General features: G+C 35.6%; 1 protein-coding gene across 1 annotated transcript in view; it reads left to right on the forward strand.

Moving 5' to 3' along the window:
* The window catches only part of Ufd4 (ubiquitin fusion-degradation 4-like), a 222,932-nt gene that overhangs the window by 124,188 nt on the left and 82,670 nt on the right, over positions 1-16,074 (forward strand). Inside the window, exons 25-26 of the mRNA XM_089233406.1 lie at positions 4,986-5,256; positions 9,283-9,400. Coding sequence (XP_089089532.1) covers positions 4,986-5,256; positions 9,283-9,400 — 389 coding nt within the window. The remainder of the gene's footprint in view (positions 1-4,985; positions 5,257-9,282; positions 9,401-16,074) is intronic.

The raw sequence follows: 16,074 nt of genomic DNA on the forward strand, positions 1-16,074 counted from the left end.
ATAATTTCTAAGCAATACAGTAAAACCTCAATATAACGATACTCTGCAGACCAAGAAAAAAAATATTGTTGTAGAAGGATTTATAATTATATCGGGGGCAGCAGTTTAACATTAGAATATAGACATTTCCAAACAAGATTTGAAAAAACATTGTTGTAGAAGTATTTCTTGTTATATAGAGTATCACTGTAGTCATGTTTCACTGTAAAAATTTTGTAATGCTTTTTATGTATATTTCTGCTAGTTGTATAAAAAAATTGGCTACACACCGTGTCATTAATTGATGAAAGAAAAAAAATCTGATTTTTTCTTGTTTCAGTAAAATTATAATTTTAAGTATAACTGATGAAATTCAAAAAATGTAGTTAAGAGCTAATTACAGAAATTAAAGCGGAACAAATAAATGCAAGCCAAATTAAAACAATAAAAATTCAAAATTAACGATCAAAGAAATTTAATTTCTCAATTTCTTATCAATTGTATAAAAAATTAACATAAATTTGTAACAGCAATTTCAATTAATAATTGAAATTATTTTTAAGAATGAATAATCCACGTAGTAATAAACTTTTTGAATCTATATTTTTCTAAGCAAACGTCAGCCGAATTCGATCTGCCAACGGAAAAAAAGTTTGGCCAGGAATGTGGAGTGTTCTTTCCAAAATTCCACATGCCACACACAATTCAAAACGGGGCATTCTTTCATGCAGGAAAGAGCACGCGCAAGAATGTGTCTCTTTTTAATAACATGCTCTTGAACACCACGCTCCTAACCGCCTTCAATCCTTCACGCAAGAACGTCCCACTCCAGGAGTGTAGGGAAGATTGTACATGTAAAGGGGCCACTGGCTTCTAGGTGGACTTGATTGTTTGACATGTTATTTTTTACATGTATAGAGTTGCCAACTGTTACGGATTTATTGTCTGTAAATTCTACGGACAGCCGCAATAAACTACTGAGCTATGGGAGATATTCTCAATACTACAGAAATCGGTTCAAAAAATTGGGTCTTTGAGGATCTCGTGGTGCTTTACTTATTTTTATTATTATTTTTAAATTGCATCAGTCTTCACCATAATTATTAATTCGTATACGCATTTGAGAGATGACAAACTTGGAGCAGATCAGTTTTGCACGGAAGGCAATCTGTAAAGCCGTGTATAAACCTGCCACTTCACTCGATGCCCAAATGTGCAAACACCAGTTTTCCATCAAAACCATCCAACGCTGTGGGCTAAAAACAAGTTTTTGAGTGGTTGAGGTAACACCTCTATAGACGCGAGGCTCATGACGTGGCTGAAGTCGTCTATTTCACCTATAGTCATTGGATATGCTGCAAAAAAAGGGTAAAGATTTTGCATACGTTGGACAGCTATATTCAATGGCTACAGGTGAAATGGATGACTTTTGTGACATCAAAGCTTTGTGCAGGGTTTTCTGCTTGAGAAGGTATTGGTTTAGTGTGGCGGGTCTGGACCCGGCTTCATTTGCATAGTGCATGGTCAAGCTCGTGGAACTTCTGTTGTCAGAAAGAATATTTCGTGGTAGGTGCCGTCGGAGCTTTGATACAAAAAAATTGGGATGGGGAAGGGTTCTAGGGTTGCTAGACTTCCGTACATACGGCCCACAAGTGTGTATGCAGGTTGGGATTGCATTGAATGTTCATGAATTATTAAAAGACTCTGCGACACCTCGAAAAGTTGCTTTGGGAGGGGGGGGGGGCTCATGTGGCCGGAGCCAACACCTTCTATAGCAGAAAGCCTCCATGTGAAGCTTTGCTGTCACTGAATTCGTCCATTTCACCTGTAGCCATTGGATATAGCAGTCCGCCGTATGCGAAATCTTTACCTTTCTCTTTTTTGCAGTATATCCAATGACTATAGGTGAAATGGATGACTTCAGTGATGTCAAGAGCTTCATGCAGAAGTATTCTGCTATAGAAGGTGTTGCCTGAGTCTTCTAGGTTTCAGTGCCAATGAAGTGCTGCATTCAATTAACTTTCAATTAAATTGAAAAATTACATTTTTTGAGTGTTTTTTAAAAAAATTGTATTATGATTATGTTGTCCTGGAGGTACCCACACGGCAAAGCTGAACATTCATCACTACTGACAAGCTTTAACCCGTTACATGTCACGAATCCTATCAATTTTTTAAACGAAATGCATTTCAGGTTCCTCTGAGCATAAAGTAGCCAAAAAAAGGAAGATATGATTATACACTGAGGAGCCAAAAAAACTGGTACACCTGCCTAATATCGTGTAGGGCCCCCGCGAGCACGCAGAAGTGCCACAACACGACGTGGCATGGACTTGACTAATGTCTGAAGTAGTGCTGGAGGTAATTGACACCATGAATCCTGCAGGGCTGTCCATAAATCCGTAGGAGCAAGAGGGGGTGTAGATCTCTTCTGAACAGCACGTTGCAAGGCATCCCAGATATGTTCAATAATGTTCATTTTGGTGGCCAGCGGAAGTGTCTAAAGTCAGAGGAGTATTCCTGGAGCCACTTTGTAGCAATTCTGTATGTGTGGGGTGTTGCATTGTCCTGCTGAAATTGTCTAATTCCGTCGGAATGCACAATGGACATGAATGGGTGCAGGTGATCAGACAGGATGCTTACATACCTGTCACCTGTCAGAGTTGTATCTAGACTTATCAGGGGTCCAATATCACGCCAACTGCACACGCCCCATACCATCACAGAGCCTCCACCAGCTTGAACAGCTTGAGAAAAGAGATGCCTAGTTAGATTTTTTTCAGTGTATGGATTCAAAACTGGTTTTCATGATGCTATTTGTGCGTAAAGATAAATATATATAATTTGATAATTTTTGTCGCAACACGGTTATTTTCTGCACACGAGGGCTAATTAGACTGGGACCTACAATTTATTGCCGATTCCAAATGGCTGGCTTGTTTTTTTATACTCATCGAGAGGTTGGTGCAGTAACCCCTTGATGGGGGACTCCCTGCGGTAGCAATTTTTTGCTATGGTCAAGTCGCCGTTTTTTGTTATACCGTGTCCGGAAAGTTTTCTGACAAGGACAAACCAGGTATCGAACTCGTGACACCTCTAAACATCCTTTGGTACTTTAGGCGAGCATCTTATCGACCGGGCTACCATGCCCGATAAATATATAACAATGAAAGGTTTAAAATAACACAACAATAGACAATGTATAGATACAGTACACTGAGACTGGGGGACGTTGATGAGCAAATATTTGGTGAATTTATAGTTTTCTGCATAGGCGGAGATTGACTTGGAAGTCTGGGGGGGGGCAAGGTCATTATTGCTGGGAGGGGGGCACGATGATGATGATGTCAATTCATCTATACATATATACATTAGATCAGTCGACTCCACATTTGACACTGGGTCCCCCCCCCCCCGTATCTCCGCCCATGGTTTTCTGCCGAGCTTGAAATTGCCATGAAATTTTTGTAAGCATGTATAAATCAAAGAGAATAATATGCTCTCAGTAGGGACTTGTAATCAAGATCTGAGGTTGGTATTTATGTTCAAAGGATGAATATTTATGTACCATTTATGTAATTTTTTTGTCGGAAGTGTAGATTCCTTTTGATCAATTAGTTTTGATTAGAAGTTTCAAATTCTTGCACTATTTGTAGCAGCATAGATCAGACGTGGGACCCCTTTCACTGATACAAATAGTTTTCTCTAGTTTCTTATATGGAAAAACTTCCCATAACGATCATTCCCCGTGTTTGGATTTGTTTGGGGGCGCGCGAGGAATGAAGCTGTAATGCATAATATTTCACTTTGTAATGGAATAAAAGTTCTCAGTTCCAAAGTGGTAGGGGGTATTTTAGGGAGAGATCTTGCTATATGATGTGGGCCTCTATTGATTTGGATAATAATTGTCATAGATAGGGGGGGGGGGGTCTTCAACCTTTCTTGATTGGCGAGCACTTCCTCTACCCATCATCAAAGAGCACACCTTACAGCAACTTTGACATTCATATACCTGAAATCTGCATTAATTATAATCATTGAATGCAATTTTTACAGGGTGCTCAATTGAAGCATTGATCAAGTGCTCACAAGCATGAAATCAAACATGTGCATTGATCACTCTTGATGCTTCAAGGAGCACCCTAGTGCTCGTGAGCATTTCATGCGGAGCTTGTAAAAGATTGGAGCCATGTGCTGCTGCAGCTTCAACCCAACTTGGGGGGTGGGAAGAAGCTCTGAAACACTGGACAAAATATTAAATAATATGGCAAATTCAAACATTTGCATGATTTTATTTTTTTGCAGTGTCCCTGAACTTCTAATCAATTCAGTTGATCCAAATGAAAGTAGGTAAGTCAAGGAATCGTAACGCCATGTCAAAAATGAACAACAGTTATTGTCTTTACACAATATTATTTAAGAAAATAAATTATATTTGATTTTATTTAGCACTTCATATGATTTCTGAGAACAGAAAATGTGTGTAGAAAAAGTGCATTGGCATGTTTGCGTCTTTTCTCTACAAATTTGTATTAAAGTACATCCCCTCAGACAAAGACAAGCAGAAAAAAAGATGTATGTGAGTGGGAAAAAAGAATGTGTTTTTAATCTCTGAAACAAGAAGTTTTAGGGTTGCTTTGTTAGGCGCACACGCAGTGAAGGAATGGTGTTTCTATTTCTTCTATTCAACTACTGACGTAATATGTCAGAGACACTGGACAGGTTAAGCCAATGTTGGCATGTATAGATGTACAATTAAGTGATTCGTTTAGCAGGTTCTAGTCAACTGGTATATATTGAAATCTTACTGCTAACTCAGATGTATTTGTCTAATCATTTGAAATTGACCTTCATGTTATTGCATGAATATTAACTCATATAAGAGTTTAAAAATTGATAAAAGAAAAATTGTTTTCTGTTTCGTAATTTTTATTCTCTATTTTTGGTGTGCTAGATCAGTTAACAAATTTTTATTTGCTTATAACTTTTTAATGTGTTTCTTCAAGGTTGGATAGATGTTGCATGGGATCATGGAAGTGCTAATTCGTATAGAATGGGGGCAGAAGGAAAGTATGACTTGAAATTGGCTCCAGGATTTGATCCTGAAGCTCATGCAGCTGCAGTAGCTGCCTCAAACACAGCTTTGGCAAACCTTAGGCATAGAGTTAGGTCAACAAATTTGTCTGGAGCACCGATAGGATCATCTGGAAGTGCTGTTAAAATTGCAAGAACCACAACAACTGACACAGCATCAGCACGTGGAAGTGTGTCTTGCAGGTGAATTCCAATATTTGAAGAGTTAGCATCCAGTGTATTAAAATATTCATTCTTTTAGTTATTACAGTCAAATCCTTCTATAACAAACTTCCAGCGGCCATGGGGTTGGATCACTATATACTGGCTGCCCCAAATTGTTTGTGCAGCAGATATCTCTGTAAGCGTTGACTTTACAAACATGCAATTAAAAAAAGTTTTCAAATGACATGCAGTTACTTAAAATCTGAAAATTTATTTTAGGGGCCGTAACTAATGAATTGAAGGAGTATTAACTTTTTATACAGTTTTCATGTGCTCAAAAACCCAATTAAAAAGTTTTTACCCTGTCTCTCCTGATGCCAAAAAAAAAAATCCACGTTCTAGGTGCAATTCACTGAGATATTCAAATTCAAGAAACGGAGGAAAGTTGGAAAAAACTGCATTAAATAACGTAAAAACCATTTTATTCACTTTTTTTTTTTTTACAGGATCAAAATCAATGATATTTATTTATTTATTTAACAAAGAAATGTACAAGCATACATATACAAATAGAGACAACTTTTCATCCAAGGTGAACATGACTGTCACATACTGGATGATGGGTTATTGATTTTAAAAAAAAGTACAATGTGTGAGGGGGGGGGGAATACCTATATATAAACTCTTTTAAATAAACGCAAATATAAATGGGGAGGGAAATTGAAAGTTAAATATCAAATAGATGGGTGAAGGGGGAAAAACAAAAAATTAATAGTAACATCATTGTGGCAACGCATGGTGGGTGCATTTTAAATATCAAATTTAGAGATAATAAGTATGATTTGAATAATTGAGCTACTGTCAGAAAGGCAAAATATTTAAAATGTTGATAAATGTAATGGGAGAAAATCAATTACTTTAATTAGTGTGAGCGGCGATTTCTTTAAAAAAACAAAAGACTAAAAGTGCATGGAGATATCATCAATAGACAATAAATATCTTTTGAGGTACAGATGATGTTTTCATCACATCTCGAACAGCAGCACAATTTTGATTTAGGCATGTTAAAACAAAATATAGCGTCAAACTGTGTATAAATTTAAAGCAAAATAAAAAAATAACTCAGAAATATAATAAAAGGAAAAAAAAATTAAACTCTGTGATAACAATACGGAGAGACAAAAACGCGTGCAGCCGCACTCTGCGTTGCCACCCACGATATTTAATATATTACGATATTTATTTTATTACATTTTTAACACTGTTCCTTCCCAACTTTACTCCGTTTTTCAAATTGGAATATCTCATTGAATATTGCACTTACAAGGAAACGCTCCCAAGCTAAACTTATAGAATTTGACCAAAATTTTACAGGTGTTAGTAGATGGCTCAAAATATATACTGTGAAAAAAGTAGCTGCGGAATTGCAACAGAAAAAATGTAAAAAATGAAATGAATCGACATTTTAAAAGCCAAATGCAACCCTCCTTGGCGAGAATTCAGAGAAAAGTGGCAAATTCTTAAATGAATTTTCTGTGTTTCCTCCGAATGAGTTTAAATCTGTTGTAAAGTTATTTTTGGGTATTTTGCATTCAAAAGTGTAAATTTAGTTTGAATATATATTTTTTTAGTCTCATTGTTAGTCTAATTGTGCATTTCCTATACTTTTCTACTACACTTTCTGGATTTCGAGTCATCAGTTGACAAAAATGAATTTGAGAATTCTGATTTCTGTATTATAAATGAAAATGATGAAATTTATGTAAGTGAAGAGTTAAATGAGGAAGTTCCCAATTTGAAGGAGGAGAGTCTCCCATTTGAAACTAAAAGAGCAGCCATTGAATACTGGTGTAGCATTACTCGGATTGAAAAGCTAGGCTTATAATAAAGCTGTCCCTAAAAATGCCATTCGAAGTTTCTGGAAAATGGCTCTGTAATTTTAAACAGAAATGTAGAATTGTTAGCAGAAAAATTACTAAAATGATCACTCAAAAGCAGATGTATGAAGAGGATCATATTGTAAATGCTTCAAAAGCATATGTAAATGATGCATGCATTTTTTTTAAGAATTCGCAATTGAAGGATAACCAGTTGTTTAATACTGATCAATCGGATTTTAATAAAGAAATTCATTCAGGGGGAGAAGCTTGATTTTTTTTGGTTCAAAACAGATTGAAAGTGCTGCACAATCTATCCATGCTACGACCCATTCATATACTGTAATGCCAACAATCAGCAAAGATGGAATGCTGCTATCGCCTTTATTTATTGTGTATTCTGAACCTAAAGTACAGTTTAGTTTAGGCATCAGTAGGTACAGGGCAACAACTTTCAGATAAGGATTTTGATCACTCTGGGATTGTATAAAAAGTTATTTCTTCATTTTCTTATGTGTACGACCCCTAAAATAAATTTTCAGATTTTAAAGTGACTGCACATCATTTTAAAACTTTTTGTAATTGAAAGTATGTTTGTAAAGTCAATGGTTACAGACAAATCCACTATGCAAACAATTTGGGACAGCCTGCATATCCAGAGGAGATATTCCATTTATAGGAAAATAATGTGGTCAAAAATTTCATTCATTATATCCATTTGTTTGTGATGAGCCAGATTTGCTATAGCAGTGTTTTATTGTATATAATTCTATTGAATCACTAAAAAAATGTCTGGGCAATTTAATTATAAGAGAAATTTTTTATTTATTTTTTTTTATTTGAACAAACAGCACAGTGGACAAAACAGACAAAAAAACTATAAACAAACACTTTTCGACCCAAAGGGATATAAATAGCCTTCCATGGGTCGTATTGATAAATTACATAGAGAGTTTCTGGGCAACATAAGGTATATTTTACAACAATTGCTGTGTGTGTGTGTGCGCGCGCCCCACAATAAATATTTTGCTTTAAAATGTTATACTATAGTCTGTGTTAAAATACAGATATATTTTCATATAACAAACAAATTTTACTCCTTAAAGTTTACAATTTCATTAACCATCAAATGAAATGAACTGCTCAATATCTGCTATTTCCAGTATACAATCTTTTATAACCTTTTTAAACATATAAAACGATTGCTGCTGTCTAATAATGTCATCAAATTCTCTATATATTCTTGGAGCAAGAAAACATTGATTTTTTGAAAATTGATTTTTTAGGTAATGGTATATGATATAGATATTGTGATCTCATATTGCTTCTTTGTCTAGGCAATTTAATTGTAAGAGAAAATTTTTTTTCACAAATACAAAGCCACAACAGGCAAAATGCCCAATGAGGTGGCTGAGAAAAAGATGCCCATAACAAATATGAATGTCATATATTTGGGGTAAAACTAACCTACGAGAGAAGGTTTACAACAGCTAGCTAATGGAAAGATGTATTTAGGAAAGAGAAAATTCCACTGCCCTTTCACAGACTGACATCATTCTCGGAAAAAACTAATTGTCTCACAATGGTCTAAACCCAGCTCACATTCCCTATTGAAATATGTTTTTACTAAGACAGTAAAAACCATCAATGGTAAAAATATGGTGCCAACTCTGCAATATACTGCCATTAATAAGATGGGTTGGAAATGTGAAAGAAGCTATCTATCATTGGTCTAAAGATCATTATATAAAATATCTTATCTATCCTCCTCTGGGTTTGAACCGGAGACAATGATGGCAACCTTTACGGTGGTAGAGACGAGCATCTTACCGTCATGCCACTTGGGTACTCAAAAGAACTTGTTTCTGATGTTCTTTGCCTGGATTCGAACACATGGACTTTGACGGCAACCTTCATAGTGGAAGACTAGCATCTTACCACTGCGTTAGATAGAGCACCATTGAATGAATTTTCACAAGGAAAAGAATTCTATAAAATTGGATGTTTCTTTTGCTCTTTTTTATTAATATTTCAGGTGTTTTTTTACACTGGTTTTTGCCGTATCATAATTTTTTTTTTTTTATTTCAGTTTGTCTATATATATTATACTTGAAATTCAACTTCAGTGTTGTGACTAATTGTTCAAATTGTGTATTTGAGAATTGAAACTTTGTGTTTTCATATTTAGTTCATTAAATAGTCGCAAGAGTAGCTCTACTTCCTGCCTTGAAGAAACATCTGAGGATCAAAGAGGGAGAATAATCTCATCAGATCAAGCTGCATCAGCTGAAAATTTGACTGTGAAGGTTAATATCTAGATTTATTTATGTTGTACCTTGATATTCACTTGAAACTTTTTTACACTGTTGCTGGCGGTTAGAAAATATCTTTTTCACAGAATGAAAAACTTAAATCATTGGTCTACCTAGAACCTGCCAGGCTTTCCCTTGGTACCTGAGAATAACAAGTTGCTATGCAGCAATGGTAGCAGCTTTGTAAATACTAAGGCTAATGAAGTAGCTGTTTATGACCATAAATTTGGAAATTTGTGTCCACCACCCTCATGAAAAATTACACAGGCCCCTCTAGGCACATAAAGATTGGGGGTAATTGGTATACACCTTGTTAACATGAAAGGAAAAGTGGCACGAAAAACTATTTTACATTTTGTATAATTTCATGAAATCAAACTAGTCAAAAAAAAGGAAATGTGGAAAATAGAATAATTGAATATATGACGTGAGAAAAAAACATCCCCACCTCAGAGCATTTTAGATTTTTAAAAGTTTGATATGTAAAGCATTGAGGAACACACTCCTCTTACCAGCATTGACTGGCTACCTGTTTCAAATTGCTTTCTCAAAATACAACTGCAGAAAAATATTGCTTCAATATTTTCATGATTCTTCAAAATTGTAGAGCTATTAGCAGCTACCTACTGAACTGCCTTTTGAAGATCATTGCTTATTTCATTGAAAGTTTTGTGAATTAAAAAAAATGAAATGTAATCTATCCCATAGGTATTTCATTAAATGTTGTTCCATCTGAGATAGAAGAGTTGTAAATTGCATTTTGGTGATAGAGCTTTTCAATAATCTGCACATACACTTTTAAGTATATAAAACAAATTGATATTTCTTAGGTGAAAAAAATCATTTTGTATTAAGTTGAGATTTGTGTTAAATGTATAGATTAACATAAACATATGTATATTTCTCTATTTTTATTTGAATTAATTTAGTATGTTTCATATTGAGAAATATAACAACAATGTTTAGCTGCATATATATATTACTGCCAAAGCCCGAAGTTGGCCTATTCGCGAATTGGCCAATTTCGTTTAAATATTGACCCAGCCAGTTCCTGTATCGGCCAGTGATTCCTGGCCAAAGTCTGATAACAAAAGACATGATTCTAGATCGTGAAGTTGGCATATTTTTTCGTGATAATTATGTCCACGTTAGTTATATTAACCCATCGAATTGCAGTCACAATGGAGTAATATTTTTTTTTTCGCCAAAATTTGGCAGAAAAACTGTTTATATAATTATTTTAATAGTTTTACTCAAATTCCACTTTTTTTTTCTCTCCCATCACACAGAGTTAATCCGGTACAGCTGCTATATATAGACGTGCACCACACATTGACGATTAAAAAAATGGGTTTGGCTCCTACCGGGCCATCTTACATCAGCACATCAAGCTTTGGCCAGGGGTCTCCGACCACTTTGCAAAATGGCTAACCAAAGTCTGAATCATTTCTGCAATTCAGACTTTGGCCAAAACTCTTGGCCAATTCATAAAGTGGCCTTTCCCATCACAAATTGGCCACACTTCTGGCTTTGGCAGTTACATATATGTAAGCCTAAAGGATATAAAATTAAGTTTGATATGAGAAAATACATCATGAGTAGAAATATATCAAAAGTTTTATAAGGGCCTCAAACTATACATGCTCTGGTTCTCCTGGTGGGGGAATGAAGTTAAATAGATGTACCTGACTTTTGCTTTTCTTTTCTTCTGTACACAAACTGGTTGCGACCACGTTGCCATGGCTATCTGCTATCTGGGAGGCATGGCACGAGTTTCTTCGGTGTACCAACAGTGATCAGATCTTACAAACTTTGCGTGTTTAATCATAAATGATATGACATTTTGGACATCTTATACATAAGTTCAGAAAATCAGTCAGGAACAAAGCTTGAAACATTGTAATTTGGGGATCACAGAAGTACTTAAAAGGTTTGGTCCATGAGCTTTCAACAATTTTCAGATGTTTCAGGGAAACAATATTATACAGTCAGACTCCAATGTAACAAACTCCAGTCTAACGAATTCCTTGATATAACAATTTTTTTAGAAGTCCTTGTGTATATATTTGTTATATTTGTTTTAATCTCAAACTCCATATAACAATTTTCCTCAATTTAATGAATAAAAATGTTGGTTTTCACTAAGCTGTATTATCATTCTGGAAGACCATATGATCCAGAGAAGAAAATCATTGTTTTTCATGCACATGATCTGAGAGGATTGATTCATGGTCATAATGGTGAAAGTGGCTTCCAGAGGTATCAGTGAACTTGGAAAAAGCAGTATAGTAAAACCTCTTTTACAGACACCGGTAGGACAAAAAAATTCATCCTGGTAAAAGAGGGTAACCATTAATCCGGGTTTGAAAAGCATACTTTTATTATGCATGGGGAAATTATTATTTATCCGTAAAAGAGGGGTGACCACATCTGAAGGATGTTCGTTTACTGCATACTTGGCTGATAAATTTTGTTATGGCAATCACCAGCTTGCATTCTTTCAGCAATGGTCACAGAGTCTTGTTCTTTTAGATTTTCACCAAATTCAAAAGCAGCCATCAATTCAACGCAGCATAAAATTTATATCATTGGAGGAGACAACCTGTTGTCAATCAGAAGGTGTCTAATTTTGATATACCGCCATCCAAGTTGAAACCATTCATACTAAAGCATCTTTGTAATCATGGGTGTAGTGATCATCCATTGGCTTTGGAACTCCGTACACAACAAGGTTCACTACACATACATTTTAGGCAAAAGTCTGGTAGCATAATTGATGCTTCACTGTTTCCCCTTTGGCATTTGCTTTTTCATTTCATTATTTTTTCATTCTAATACCTATACAGCCTCTTGCAATATAAATGACATATTTGAGATCTGTACACCATGGAGAATACATTTTCTAATTAGACGTGCACTCTTTTGAAGAAAAAAAAATAAGCACCCCTAAAAGATAATTTGATCATCTCGAAATTTCTCATGCAAATTCCTTTATACAAATGATTAAATTGTTAAGACCAATGAATGTTAACTTCGATCATAGTGCACATTTCTACTGCGCAACTAGCATTGTATGAAACAGTTAACAATCGCAGACTGTTTATCTTTTCTTGTTGTCAGCGTTGCAGTTCCCTGAAGACACAACCAGGGTTAATGCCATTACAATGTTTTCAAAGACCTTATAGCCAATTGGACGACTTCGAATGTGATCGCATAATTGGGATGCATGAAGCTAGCTGGTCATACCGAGCAATAGGCCACCATCTGCACTGTATGGACACGGCTGTGCAAATGTGCTAGCAGCAATGGTTTCTGCAAGGAACTCATCAGCAGAATGAAGACTCTGGAAGGCCAAGGTTCATGAATACAAGGCAAGACCCGATGATTGTGCGATGGCCCGAACTGTAACAGTGGCATCGATGTCTGCTATCCAACGTGCTACAAACTCCTCCATACCACCCATGGTACCTTCCACCATCTCACGACGCTTGGCTGAGGCGTGGTTACACTCACAGTAGCCTTCAAGTGGTCTGCCTTTAACCCCACAACATCAGTAGAATCGTCTAGAGTGGTGTCGCAGTTGATCATCATGGCTGCCAGACTGGTATCACATAGTGTTCAGCAATGAATCCTGCTTCAGTCTTGGGCCAGATGACCATCGGACCCATGTGTGAAGGAGCTGGGGCCAGCGCTCCCAATCAGCCTTTGTTTTGGATAGGCATACAGCCATTACCCCTGGTGTGATGGTTTCGGGTGCTATCTCTTACGACAGCATGTTGCCTCTAGTCGTCCCGCCTACAACTTTAACAGCTCAATGATATGTTGATGGCATCCTGCGGCCGGTTGCATTATCCTTCATGGCACGTCATGAATGCCTGGCAGAATGCATCTTCAAGATGAGATTAGGAATCTTTATCACTCCTTACATCAACGTATACAAGCATGTATCGCAGCTGGGGTGGTTTCAACAACTACTAATTTGAACATTCAATGTGCAATTGCTAGCCATTGATGGGTCCTACGGCTTTGAATTTTTAATCATTTCACTATCTGTGTATGAGCTTTACACATGTTTAATTTCAATAAAAACAGTCAATTTCTCTCCATGGTTTCTCTCCAAAGAGTGTATGTCTTTAGGATCAACAATGTTAAAGTTAAAGGATGTCTGCAAGCTTTGCACCCTTTCTGAAGTTATATTTATTCATCTCACACAACAGGCATATGTCCCATTACAGTGAAGTTGAAAAAAAACAATCTAAACAGCATGTTGCAATACAAAGAAGCAAGGAATAATACACAAATAATAATAAACAAAATATATGCATATAATTTTCAGGTATGATCACTAAGTGAAAAAGATAATTTTTCAACAAGTTTGTTTGGTGTTATGAGACATAAAAAACATGATTTCGACGACTGATGCTATTACAGTGAAAACTGATTTGCGCTAAAATGATTGGTACATCCAAGTCAGAGTGCAGAATTTTCACACAAAAGGTGATCAATGCATTCTGATGGCAGACTTCGAGTGATTGTAGTTGAAAACGGATCTGAGTATTTCAGTAGGGATAAATATAAAAAATTTGGAGTTTCTTAAAATAAAGCTCAAAAGCCTATTTCATGTGCATTCAATCCTAATGCTATTGAATGAATAATAAGGATTTCAAATTCTATAACAATATTCTAGAACAAATCTAGTATAAGAATTATAAAAAAGCAGAAATGTTTCAGATTTTGAAAATATTTACTGTTGCGGATTACAAAACCAATATTCTTTGATGCTATTTCGAAAAAATATCTTTAATATGCTGGTTGAAAGTAAAATACCTGTGAATAGTGGCACCCAAGTCCTTCATGCACTCCACTCTCTCTAGTATTTGACCATCAATATTATAATTATATAGAATAGGACTATGTTTCTTACTGAAAGACAAACATTTTCACTTCACAATATTTAGGTTCAACTTATTGATATTATACCATGAACTGAGAGTTGTTTTGGCAGAATTTTGTAGTGAATCAGCGTTTTAAGTATTATTTATGACATGGAAGATTTTTACATCAACACACATCAAATAATCCGAATTAATGTAAATTTTCAAATTCTTGATAAATAAGAAAGCAATGGGGCCCAAAATGCACCCCTGATTAACACCAAGAAAAACAAGAATAATGGGAAGACTTAGTGCCATTAAAACTTGTTGGTATCAACCTATGAGGTAGGATTCTAACCAGTTAGGTGACCTGAGAAACTCCAAGCCCTAATTTTTAAAAGAAGAATGGTATGGTTAATGCTATCAAATGCTTGTTGGTATCTGTCAATAGCTTGAGCAATGGCCCGAGACATTACTAGAAGATTCACACTAGTAATCATTTGCGCAAGAAACCATGCTGACAGTCAGAGATCCAAGATTAAATATGGGTATAAGTTCAAATACTTCGCAAAGGGAACTGGTATTGGCATTATCTCCTTTTTAAAAAATAGGTGTAACAGTACAGATTTTCCAAACAGAAGTAAAGAGACGCAAATTTATTGAAATATTGAAGATAGTGAGTGGTGCAGATAAATATGGTCTACAGCCTTTCACCCAAAAAGGTGGTATATGATCATCACCATGGCACTTTTACCACCCTTGAGTTTCTTTATAGCGAGAAGTACATCACTCTCAGTAATAGGGCTGAAGAAACAGTTATCTGCACAATCATAATCGTTGACATAATCAACACATACACTATTAGAGTTATAAAAAACAGAACCAAAAATGTCTAAAGAATTCAGCAATTTTTTTTCCCATCAGAGGAAAATTTACCAAGGTAGGACATCTTATTTGGCCAATGGTTTCGGGAGTTCTGAATAATGTTGTTTTCAAGTGAATTCATATAATTCCAATATTGAAAACATACCTTTCATTTAATTTCAGCTTTTATAGTTCTCAGATACTTGTATGCAAACCAATGGCTATGATGTAGAGATTTGCAATGCTTGTTCTTCAGTTTGATAAGCTTAATGATTTCCACTGTAAACTATGGTGGTGAAAAAACTACACAGTAAAAAAACTACTTTTTTCAGGCTTAAGTTTGGGGATACATTTGTTAAATATATCAAAAATTATATCGTATAAAACTTATTTAATGCTTCATCAACATTGGAAATAATGAGCAGAAAATTCCAATCAACCCACCAAAGCATACAGATCAATGAATCATAGTCAGTCATAGTATAGATTATATACAGGGAATTATATACAGAGAATATGCAAATATTTATAAACCAAATTTATATTGGAACATCTGACTGGAAATGTTATCAGAAGCTGGGAGAGACATAAGATATAGGAATGACCCAAGACAGTCAAAGTTCTGCAGAAATTTTATTACATAGAATATAATAGCTAAATTTACATGTTGGGTACAGTGAATGATGTCACGACAGGTGCTCAAAATTGACGCCATTATCAGCAATGCATGTCTCACACCAGCATCACATTGACTGCCAGACACAATCAAACACCTGCGGTTTCTTAATAGCAGAGGCCCTGGTGATTCTGTCCCCGAGATCCATGTCAGAGGTAGCAGGTATTTCATACACCATTGCTTTAAGGGTTCCTCACAGAACAACATACAGTTGAATCCTGTTTTAATGAATACCGTTATAGCAAAAATCTCAT

The sequence above is a fragment of the Pholcus phalangioides genome, unplaced genomic scaffold, assembly GCF_987345545.1.
Source record: "Pholcus phalangioides strain wild (caught in Gottingen) unplaced genomic scaffold, Ppha-v1.0 ptg000007l_1, whole genome shotgun sequence".
Classification (NCBI taxonomy): domain Eukaryota; kingdom Metazoa; phylum Arthropoda; class Arachnida; order Araneae; family Pholcidae; genus Pholcus; species Pholcus phalangioides.